This window comes from Anastrepha obliqua, chromosome 5 (assembly GCF_027943255.1).
Source record: "Anastrepha obliqua isolate idAnaObli1 chromosome 5, idAnaObli1_1.0, whole genome shotgun sequence".
NCBI lineage: Eukaryota > Metazoa > Arthropoda > Insecta > Diptera > Tephritidae > Anastrepha > Anastrepha obliqua.
Genome location: NC_072896.1, coordinates 128,294,894 through 128,306,991, shown reverse-complemented (window position 1 = coordinate 128,306,991; position 12,098 = coordinate 128,294,894). Strand labels below are relative to the sequence as shown.

General features: G+C 33.5%; 2 protein-coding genes across 3 annotated transcripts in view; one reads left to right on the top strand and one right to left on the bottom strand.

Annotated features, from left to right (window-relative positions):
• Positions 1 to 529: 529 nt before the first annotated feature.
• Positions 530 to 1,699, bottom strand: LOC129248989 (uncharacterized). The gene is made up of 2 exons (XM_054888591.1): positions 1,243 to 1,699; positions 530 to 1,176 (listed from the first exon to the last, which is right to left on the bottom strand). The coding sequence occupies exons 1-2, from the start codon at positions 1,568 to 1,570 to the stop codon at positions 530 to 532; spliced, it is 975 nt and encodes a 324-aa protein (XP_054744566.1). The 5' UTR covers positions 1,571 to 1,699.
• Positions 1,700 to 2,683: 984 nt separating this feature from the next.
• The window catches only part of LOC129246901 (ATP-binding cassette subfamily G member 4), a 53,155-nt gene continuing 43,740 nt past the window's right edge, over positions 2,684 to 12,098 (top strand). Inside the window, exon 1 of one of the 2 annotated variants that reach the window (XM_054885620.1) lies at positions 2,684 to 2,804. The gene's annotated coding sequence lies outside the window, so the exon portion shown is untranslated. Of the gene's footprint in view, positions 2,805 to 9,515; positions 10,388 to 12,098 lie in introns of those variants that run through there. The other variant, XM_054885619.1, reaches the window with a different exon arrangement.

Genomic DNA, 12,098 nt, shown 5'->3' with positions numbered 1-12,098 from the left:
AATTTGTATGTATACAATCACATGCGAATATAGTATCCTAGAGTTTTCAAGTATGTGACAATATCATTGTTATCAACATATTCGTGATATTTCGAAACAATGTTAAATATTCTCTGTTCATGTTTCAACCTCTTGGAATCTTTATTTTTCTTAACTTGCTGTCCTGATTGCAATTGTCGCATCATTATTTCTGTGTCCGATTGCTCTTTCTGCAACTCGGAAAGAAAAATGTAGAAGCTGGGGTGATCTTTCCCTATAACAACTTGAAGCCTGTTGTGCCATCCTTCGGATATATTATTCGTTCTCGCAGTTTGTTGAATGACTGCATCATATTGACAACACAAATCTGGAGCATAGCGAGGATGCACCTGTTTACGTCGGCCTTTTGCAGGTTTTCCTCGGACGTACGTAGCGTCAAAGTATTTTGAAATTGGTCGCATTTCCTCCGGTATTTCATTTTTTAAGGTTTCGAATTCTCGGGCGATGTTTTGATGTGGGACGAAAGCAAGGGCACATATCATATGAGTGGCTACTTTGACCGATCGATCTTCAGGATCGCAATACATTTTCTGAAGTCCTTCACTTTGGATATGGCGGTACATGTTTTGACAGAGGTGGAAAAACAGCAGCGTGCCTTGTCTTCGCCCATTACGATTTTTACAGCATTGATGATAGGCAACTCAAAATCTGTCATCACTTTAATCGGAAGAGAAATATCGATACCTAGACGTTCTGCCTCTTGCAAAACAACCGAGAATACTTTTTCGTATACTTTCTGCTCTTTGTTTTCTAATAATGCGTAGACAAAAGGTAAACCAATAGTTTGTGGTTTTCCTCTTGAATCCGGTTGTGTAACTGCTCCGAGAATTGCGAAAACTTGGAAAAATATACTTGGCGCAGTTTTAAATGTTCCGTCGGCAAACCACAATATGCTCCTGAATAATTGCCTTAAATTTTCAGGCGTCGCGAACACGAGTATTCTCCCAAATTCTGAGTCTTCGTCATTTTCATAGGAGTCGTAAATTAGAAATTTATCTCCATTCAATGAATTTTGATAAAAGCCTGGAATATCCTGCAATTCTCTCAGCGTTCGCGGGTTCGAGGGAAAATCTTTTAATCTTTCACGACTAAGACTTTTTCGGGAATTAATTCTGTTTGGCATTTCCGCTAATACCGCTAAAAGAGAGAGTTATCATATTTTGTAATTATGAATCGAATGCAATTTCGTTTTTTTGTTTTTACCTGGTGAAACGTTTCGCAATTCAGTTCGTAATATTTGAGCTGGAGGAGCTTCAGGATTTTCTGTAGCTTTACGTTTGATCCTATTCATGACTCTTAACGCTTCGACTTCTTCGGGGTTTGGTGCATGAAGGATGTGTTTCGATTCATCAAGTCCCTTCAGAACTCTGATATTGTGTGGTCCTCCGTATGTTGTCACTCTAGCATTACACTCAGGTTTTCTTCGGCAATTCCAATACGCAGTTTCTCCTATTCTACCTGAGTGTTTGTAGTACAAATATCCGTTAATGTGCAAAAGAAATGATTTTTTGCATTCAATTAATTCCGCCATAATTAGAAATTTTGACTTTAGGCAGCAAATTTTGGCTCATGAAATTTTGACACGAAAAGAATGACGTGAAAAAACTTGTTTATATGAGTGAAGTTGGATACATTCGTTACCTTGTCTTTTTATCCGAATTGAAAAATGTATATTGAAAAACTTTTTCGAATCTTTTTCGATTACTTAAGTATACGATTTTTGATTATTATATACACTCATATTGTCGGAATCGTCGAAAAATGTCAAATAGTAGAATAATAAAAATTAATTTCAGTAGTATTTGTTCGGGAAAGCTATCTATTGGAAAAAAGTTATTTTGGGAAAACATGCATTCGGGAAAAAACAATAAAGCGGGAAAAAATATTTTTGGGAAAAAAAATATTGGGAAATTTTTTTTTTGGGAAAAAAAATTTTGGGAACAAATTTTTTTGGGAAATTTATTTTGGGAAAAATGACCCCCCACCCTTTATTTGTGATTGTTGGTGCGCTCTCATGTAGATTATTACGCACTCTTCGTAAGATCCATCTAGAATCCTTGACATTAAACAACGCTGTGCGTTTAAAATGTGGCACCGCGTTGTCGAAACTAACAGTAGATGTGTGTGCATTATTTTGTTACATAAATATAAAAATTAAATAAAAATAGGGGAAAAAACTGTTGAGGTAATATGTTTAAAGGATTTTAGCTTAATATTGCCAATGTTGATTGCTGCATCTTTTTCGGTGTGAGCCATTTTATGAACTCACTTTTTCTCTTTCTTCACCTACTGTTCTTATGGAAATTGTTATAATTAGACATAGTTCCGACTTAAGTAAAAAACATCAATTTTAAATGTATAAAACAGGCGATGACAATTAAAAAATATCTACATATCTGTGTTTGCCTTTTGAACGATCGTCGAGCTTCACTAATTAAACGATTGACAACTGCAAAACACAAGTTGGCCAATATTCGATCTTGGCTTTACTCTGCGAAAAGAGCGCAGCTAACGTCACTTAATCATTCACATGAATCGTGCATTCTAATTGCGAATTACCGTTTGAATATAGCGTGCCCACATACATATTAGTACATATTTATATTTTTGATTTGCTGCTTCATGAGTGCTAAAGAAAGAAAGTCACATGTCATTGGTAGTATCAATGAAAATCGGAGGCCTACGCGACTACTGTCAGGTAACACAGGTGGCGGACACAAGCAAGCAAACGTAAAACTCTAGGATGACACCTTAGTTTCGAATGCGTGAGTAGAAATTTAAATAATTGTATGCGTCTGGGATATTAATACAAAATTTTGAGTGTTATGATTTTGGTTCTGGAATTGATGGTGACAGGGTTAGAAGGCTGCATGGGACGCTTTGGGTAATAAAGATTTCATTCAAATCTATTAAAAGCTTACGGAGTAAAACTCTGAATGTTGTAAATATATCACTTTGCAATTTGCTTTCGGAAAACATACATGTGTATGTGTATATTATCATACATACCCAAAAATAGGAAAATTTATTTCAAACAAGCAACATTTTTTAAATATTTCGGCACGAGTGCTTCTGATTCAGCACTGTTATAATACTTGCAGGATATGGTATACAATTCAATATGTGATCAATATTAATCATTTAATGAACACTAATATTTACACTCGTGTGTGCTATGAGATAACGGCAGAAGAAGTCAAAAGGTTCTAAACTAAAGCTAACGAAATTTCTCAATTCTCATCGTTCTTGAGCAACAATTAAATAACATTATTTGTATTAATAACAAAAAAGTATTATAGTGCGACGTGCAGAAATGACAAGTTTAGGCCGAGTTCCTCACTGCAGTTTGTTGAGCACATCTCTGTGAAATGGTAAAGACAATTATTTCTCGGAGGCGGCATAGACTTCTAGGCACTATATTATACTCGACCAATCATCTCACAAAGGCTGTACGCGCTAATTATCCAATATAGATATGTATGTAGGAAAGTTTGTTGGATGCGTATTTTCGCGCAGGTTTTCCATTACTTGTTGAGATATGACACTAAAAGTAGGTTTGCTTTAGGTTCGGCTCGAACTCATGTCCATTTCATAAGCTAATATGCCGCGTGCTTATCAAGCTTATGTCACATTTTACGGCTCAAATCGTTTATTATATACCGCAAGCTTGGAGTAAAAAGTTGCTAAGTCCAGTTTTTAAATTTTACAAAAAGAATAACAATTTTTCAAAGTAATTTTCTACAATCACTTGTTTTTCAACATCTCTAATACAAAATTTCGCGCATCTCAAGCTAAACAAACTCCAAAGAAATCTATTTGCTTATTGTATTTTAGGTGAGGATTTTGGACTTTGCTTATCACTGACAGAAAAAAAAAACGGTTAGAAATAAAACAGTTATTGTGATGTTTAAGGAAACGATGCATTTTTCACTTTTCTTGCTTCTTGTGTTAAAATAAATACTTAGTAAATTTTAACTCTGAGGTAGCGATATTTGTATGATTTCGCATTTATAAGTATTTCATATAAAGCAGGTATTAAAAATACTATACTCATATATGTATATACTATATTTCACTATCATCCGGGTGTATACATCCGAAGCGCCAACCTTTGATAAGATTGTTAGAAGTGTGCTTCCGTACAGACATACAGGCATACATACAGCTGTTGTCAGCTAATTAGAAACGCGCTCTTTTGTTAAACGCTTGATGAGCATAATATTAAACTGTTTAAATTTACCGTTATTTTTTCTCTTAAAATCATTTGCATTGCTTTTGTTACTCTATTTACTACCCAATGCGCCTAGTTTTGTAGTTGTGAAATTGAAGTACCGTTAATATTATCCAACGTAGTGCATGGGTTACTTAGTTCAAGGTAAATAAACTGAGACAAGTAATTAGAAACAGTTGTTCAATGGAAGCATATTCGGCAAGTTGTGTTATTTTAATAGTAATATAATCGACTTTTTGGTATGTATATATTTTAAATTGGTTGTTTAAAAGCAACTAAAGTATTCGTCTTCAAGATTTGTAATGGGAAAAAGCAGCAGCTGTACACTTGCCCTGCGGAGCTCCATTTTTGACCTTCGTAAAGCTGGAAAGTCGTACAGTGAAATTTCTAAGCAAGTCAAATGCTCAAAAAAAAAATGGTTTTTAACGCCTTAAAGCATATCCAACTTGTTAAGACTGTTAACAATGTTCCACGTAAGAAAAGGCCCCGGAAAACTTCAGCAGAAATTGACCGCAAGATAGCAATCATCTCCAAAAGAGCCCCAAAAAAGACTTCCACTGACATCCAACGGGAAATTCAGGATCAATATAATTTCGAAATATCCAAGAGGACAAAGCAGCACGCAAGAAGCCCCTTCTAACCAAGATACAAAGGAGACGGCGAGTAGTCTTTGCGAGATCCTATTCGTCATGGACTCCAAATCAATGGAAATATATCGTTTGGAGCGATGAAACCAAAATAAATCGCATAGGCCCAGATGGTAAAAGGTATGTTCGACGGCCAATCAACCAAGAATTCAATCCTCGCTACGTTTCACGGGTAGTGAAGCATTGTGGAGGATCAATCATGGTGTGGGGATGTTTCTGGTGGAATGGTGTTGGCCCAATCCATAGGATTGATGGAATTTTAAATAAGGAGAAATACGTCGATATATTAAAAAATGTAATGTTGCCGTGTGCTGAGGAAAATTTGCCTGTTATATGGAAGTTTCAACAGGATAATGATCCAAAGCACACGGCAAAGTTGACGAAACAGTTTTCGACGAATATTGCATCAATGTTTTGGAATGGCCATCATCCAGTCCGGACTTAAACCCAATAGAGCAATACCTGTGGCGCGCTGTCAGAATCTCATTACATCAATGCGCAATCGATGTGAGGTAGTGTTGAAGCAAAAGGGTTATGGAACCAAATACTAACATAATCTTTATGTTGATCTGATAATACATTACTGTTTCTAATTAGTTGCCCTATCCAAATCGTGCATTTCACATGCTTTAAAAAAATAAATATATACCTATTTAATAAAGAATTGCGATTAAATTGTTTTCCACTAGTTTTTAAGTTTATCATATGTTTAAATAAAATTGGCAAAAAGTTATGAAAATACGTATTTAAAAGGAAAATGGAAAATTTTTTTTGAAATAAGTGTCGTTTCTAATTAGCTGTCAACAGCTGTACATACGTGTTACGCACGTTAAAACATATATATTTATTTTAATTGACTATTACTTTTTGGTTGCATAGTAGGTATGAATGTAGTCGCAATTGTGTTGTATTGTACCGTTACACGTGTATTTATTAAGACAATCGTATTTTATGATTATCAAAATTTTCCGGAACATTTGCGGGAAGTAAATGTGAATGCATGTAAAAGTTGATGCTGATGAATGCATAATTTTGCATTTGGCCATATTATCAATAGGTAATAAGCTGCTTTTATTCCAATAAGCTTTGCAGTTGGCGCAACTTTTTATACTTCAAGCTTTTAGTGTCCGACGTACTCATAAACTGGTAACCCGACTGATCACCACTGGTGGTAATATTAACCTTTTCGAAATATTTTTATTGATTAATACCTAAGTACTCCATTAGCAAGAAGAATACCGTAATATTTTTAAATTTTTTATGACGTCAAAGAGGAACATATAATGGCGTATATTTATAGTATAAGGCCGGTCAAATACCTCCTACTTGCTTGCCTGCTTCCGATAATCTGAAACTGATTGATATCAGTAATGCCTATTCGAGTCGAAAAGAAGAGTAGAGTTAGAGATTATCGGATTAAATTTTGCGCTAGGAATAATTATATGATTACTTTGTTTTCACTTAAAAATTTTCACTATCGAGTTTTCAAAATTCAGTTTCATGTTTGTAAAGCATAGTTAAACTAGCACTGAAAAACTTGCCTTTAATATTACCACTTGTACATATGTATGTTTTCATATAAACAAATCAATTATAAAAGTATCTTAGCTGGATAAATATTTTTGTTAAATTTCAAGTTGAGAATCATTTGATAACACGCCTCTTCTCAAGTCTCAAATGCTTCTAAGCTTATCGCTTATAGCGTTCTCAAACTAAAGGGCACAATTTTAAATGGGACTTTGATTAGCTCTCATTGGGATTTTGACGAGTTCCCATTCTCTCGTAGCTCTCAAATATTGCTCTCACATTTAGTTCAGCCGTTGCCATTGATACGAAGAAATACCAAATTACGATAACAAATTAATTTTTATTTATGAGTGTTATGGTTCAAGTAAAAAAAATTGTTTATTAAATTCGCATTCATATACATACATATGTGTATCATTTGTGTACAGCTACCTATGTATTATTTAGCTACTGCAATTTGTCGAAACAAAATACACCGACGTGACGCGCTTACGCTGACGTGATTAACTTTTAATTCACATCTCTGGAATTGTTTTTCATTGTGCACATTTATGCATATTCTGAGTCCCTTCGTTGTGAAAGGATTTATCCAAGCGAATTGTTCCCTAAATTAGTGAGCATTTAAATAAAACAATTTCAGTGCGCTTTTAAATTCTTTATGGTTAATTGTTTTTTGATAATTCATCGTAACGCTTGATGATAAACTATTTTTTTCACTTTCCGTCCGTGAAAACAAATGCCGCAGTTGGTTTACCGACTCTCGAGCACGCCACGTATAACTGACCATGGGCAAAACGGGGCATTACTGGACTTATTCCACACACTTTTAACGATTGGCCTTGCGATTTTTGAATGTCGTTGCGAATGCTAGGCGAACCGAAACTCCCAACGCTGACTACGCCCATCGGAAGTCTCACTAACTCGACAATTTAGTTGTTGGCCCGATATTTCGATAACTCATATTTTTAATTTTATCTAAAGGTATAATTTACGAAATGAAATCTGTTGAATATTTGCAGAAGACTAAATTAGGTATTAATTAATGCACTGAACAAACTTTGTATTCAATTCACAAACGTCATAGAAAAACAAACCTTAGCTATAATCAAATCCGTTTAGCCCTTTACATTATATGCAAATTGCTATGCTTAGAAGAAGTTGCAAATTTCTCTTGGAAAATTTTGAAAAATTATTTTTTGTAACGGTAAAAATACCCAACTCGAATAGAAGCCGCATTTAACCATAAATACAATTTTTAACAAAACTTGAATACTGAGCCCATTGTGGGAAATTATTTTGAAAAAGTTGATGCTCGAGCGAAATCCAGACATAAATAAAATTGTTTGTACTAACTTCATTCTGAAGAGAAAGTATTTCTCTTCACGTCATCAATACATATTTCGTATATGAATCAATTCGGAATATAAATAGGATTTTTTATAATAATGTGACTCTGGCGCCACCTGGCGGAAATGATTTTATTATAAACCATGTTCTTATAACCACAAGTACAGCCGTTAAAGATTGAGCCAAAACGGTTAGTCTGTTCTAAAGTTTTAAGGTAACATAAATTCATGAAACAAATGATTTTTATTTATAATATTTATTTGTAGTTCATGAATATATAAGTTTGTTACAGACAATAGGCAAATTAAAAGTTAACTACTAAGAAATTAAAAATAATATGGAATTCATATTTGTTTAAGAGAAAATCAATTCATATCGGAATCGAGATCTTATTTAATTTGCAAAGTTGGGGCGTGCATTTGGGGCAATTCGTACATATTCATACCCTCATAAAAATACAAAAAAAAACATACGAATGTGCCTTTACGGAATATTAAAATTGATACGATACGAAAATTTATATTGAATATACATTCATTCATATTTTTTTTAAGTTAATAACAAGCATTTGAAAAAGATTTGAGAAAATATTTAGTTTCTACATAAAAATAATGCTGCATCACAAATGGTAATCTAAGATAAAGCTCTAGCTACCAGGGCTATCGGCTTAAGTATTCTATATGATTTCAGAAGTCGTAGCCGAATTGGCGGCCGCCGTAGCCGAATGGGTTGGTGCGTGATTACCATTCGGAATTCACAGAGAGGTCGTTGGTTCGAATCTCGGTGAAAGTAAAATTAATAAAAACATTTTTCTAATAGCGGTCGCCCCTCGGCAGGCAACGGCAAACCTCCGAGTGTACTTCTGCCATGAAAAAGCTCCTCATAAAAATATCTGCCGTTCGGAGTCGGCTTGAAACTGTAGGTCCCTCCATTTGTGGAACAACATCAAGACGCACACCACAAATAGGAGGAGGAGCTCGGCCAAACACCTAACAGAAGTGTACGCGCCAATTATTTTTTTTTTTTTATAGTAGAGAAAACGGGTATTTTTATTTTTATTCCTATGAAAATATTAGAATTAAATATTTATCTGTGTAGGCACATATGTATGTACATATTTATATGTAACATATGTAAGTTGATTCAAAATAGTAAATACAATTGACTTTAAATTTTTATACCAACAAAAGCTTCTCGGAGAACATTCCGCTCAATGCGCAGTCTGAGACCGGCAAACACTCAACTCAAAACTTTACCAATTTTATTCTTAATATGTGAGCAGGTGTGTGTACACGTACTTATGTATATATATATGCATATGTAAATATGCCTGATTCTTTCCTTTGAATTTAAAAAATTTAAAAAAACTTTTTAAAATTACCACCATCCTCTCATTATTGGAACATTAAAATTCTTGGACGGTTTTTAGTTTTTTATTGCTCAGAGCTAGAGTAAATCAGCGTTGCTCCATTGAGTAAGTAATAACTAAACAATAATAAATAAACTTACACTTACTCAATTGTTGCACATAACGAAATGAACGAGTTAGTAAAAATGCTGTGAGCGAAAAAAATGCCCACGAAGTAAAATGCAAGTCGAATTAAACAGTGAAATCGAAATGTGAGAAAACGAAATGTTATTGACCGGAGGAATTGTTTCACGAGCCCCACGAACGTTGGTGGATTGAGCGCGCACACATTTCGAATGTCTATAAGAGAACGAGCTAGGTTGTTATGCAGTCTAGCAAAAGCAAACGGCGAGGTAACAAGTGATAAATTTGGTTTGAACGAAGCGAGTATTGAATTGTGTTTAAGTAATAAATATTAAAGTATTCAAAGTTGAACGAAAGAAAGGGAATAAAGTCATACAAAGCTAAATAAATTTCCAATGCAAAATTAGAACAAAAAAAAAAAACACTTAGTAATTGAGTTCAAGGGAAATCATGAGACATGAGTAAACGAGAGAATCATATGTATATAGTTAAGTTAAATGAAAAAATTAAAGAAAGTAAAGAAGAGCAAAAAGCGCAATAGTTTGTTGAAATAAAGGAATAAAAAAGTGCACAATCGAAAAAAAAAATAGAAGCAGTCAACTGTAACTTCCAACTAACTTTGCCAACTATAAACTGACGATTTTTCCTCAAGCCGTTATCAGTGCACTTACCTATTTGTAGTAAAAGTGAAAGCTTTCTTTGATGTTAGTAAGAAATGATTAAAGAGATTCCACAATAGATGTAAAATTAAAGTAAACACTTCGTGAAAAATTAAGTGAAATTTGCAAGTAGTCGCAAGTGTATTTCTCTACATGCAACATAATTTTGTTATTTTTCATTCATGAATTGTGTACTTTGTCGCTGTTTATCAATATTTACGTATCTTCAAAACGTTTTTGAACAAAAACTACGCGCTCAAATCATAAAACAAAAATCTGGAAAACATTTGGAAAACAACACGCATAAAAACAAAAACTCAAAAAAGTAACAACGCATCGACTAGAGTCGCAATAAATATTGTATAAATAGCCAAGTGGCAAATAATTAACCAGGAAAGCAAAGGAAAAGCAAAGAAATAGGAGTAAAGGAAGAACAATAGAAAAGGTTCGTTATCTTTTTTTGACCTCTGTGTTGGGCTATAAATGTATAGACATATGTGTATGTATGTAGCACACAAATAAAATGAGTTAAAACATGCACCATCCATACATACAAATATGTACAACTTGTTGGGTAAGAAGAGCTCAATTAAATATTTACCTCAGAATGGCTAACTTATATTTAAATGTTAATTATTCACAAATTTTATGAAAGAAAAGTTTTAGTTTTTATACATATATTATGGTACATATTAGGGGTGGGATTATTTTCGAATAATATTCGAATAAACATTATTCGAATAAAACGAATAATACTATTCGTTTCAAATAATTCGAATAGTTCATTATTCGAATACCTTACTATTCGAATACCTCACTATTCGAATAGTTTACTATTCGAATACCTCACTATTCGAATACCTTACTATTCGAATACCTCACTATTCGAATACCTCACTATTCGAATACCTCACTATTCGAATACCTTACTATTCGAATACCTCACTATTCGAATACCTCACTATTCGAATACTTTACTATTCGAATACCTCACTATTCGAATACCTTACTATTCGAATACCTCACTATATATTCATTTATATCAGGGAGAAAATGCTTTTAAAAATATAAAAATTACATTGGCCCTTCTCATGGTGCTAATCAGTTTTTCTCGAATTTTGAACATTGTGATTTTTTGATTTGACCGCTTCATGTTTCAATTAGCTAATATGATAATATTTCTTTGGTATTGTTCTTGATAAAACATCGACAGGTATACATACTTATATGTATGTGCATAACTAAATGTGCATAAAAACATCAGAGCGTTTCTAAAAAAATATTTGGTTTTCCCTCGTAACAATTCTTGTGTTTAGACGCCTTAATATTAATATTAGGGTGGCCCGCACCGCACTTTTCAATTTCCCATATAAATTCTATGGAGAAATATGATTTCACATACATATTCTATGTCCGCATCGGTTTTAACATTGTCGGTAACGGATCGAAATAATGGTTTTCTCTCAAACGATAAATATGGAGCCTTAAAATCTTCTTTTGCTTAATCTACAGATTTAGAAGTTATTCAAGGCCAATAATAGGATAGAATTATATATGTACTTATTTATGTACACATGCAGATTGCTTTGAAATTGGATTGATGCGCAAATGCATGTGTGTATGTATCTATGTATGTATGTAATTTCAAAAAATTACGCAATAGAAGAAATTAAATAAAAATATCACTTACTTTTTGTTACTAATGTGTGTACAACAGATACATGACAACAACAACAGATACATACATGACATATGTATGTATGTATATGTACATGTACCTACCCTGCTGAGTGGTCAATAGTAGGTAGATATTTCTTTGTATATTTAGTTATAAGACACTATTTGTGATAAATAATTATCATAGTAAATGGTTTTTGAAGTATTTATGTATGTACGTATGCTTTTGCTAACGCTCTTCCTTTTAAAGTAAACAATTTTTTTTAATTCGATAATAAAATATATATTTTTTATTTCTCTTAAAAAGAAGTCTGAAATAGATTACGTATTTCAGTGTCACATGCAGTTTATTGCCTGAAATGTCCATATACATACATATATAATTCTCATCGCCAGTTACCTAAGCGTATGCATGGTCGTAGGACTGTCTGCACTCGTTTATCGGGCTTAGGTCAGTCAGTAGCAGGTAGAGTATAAGG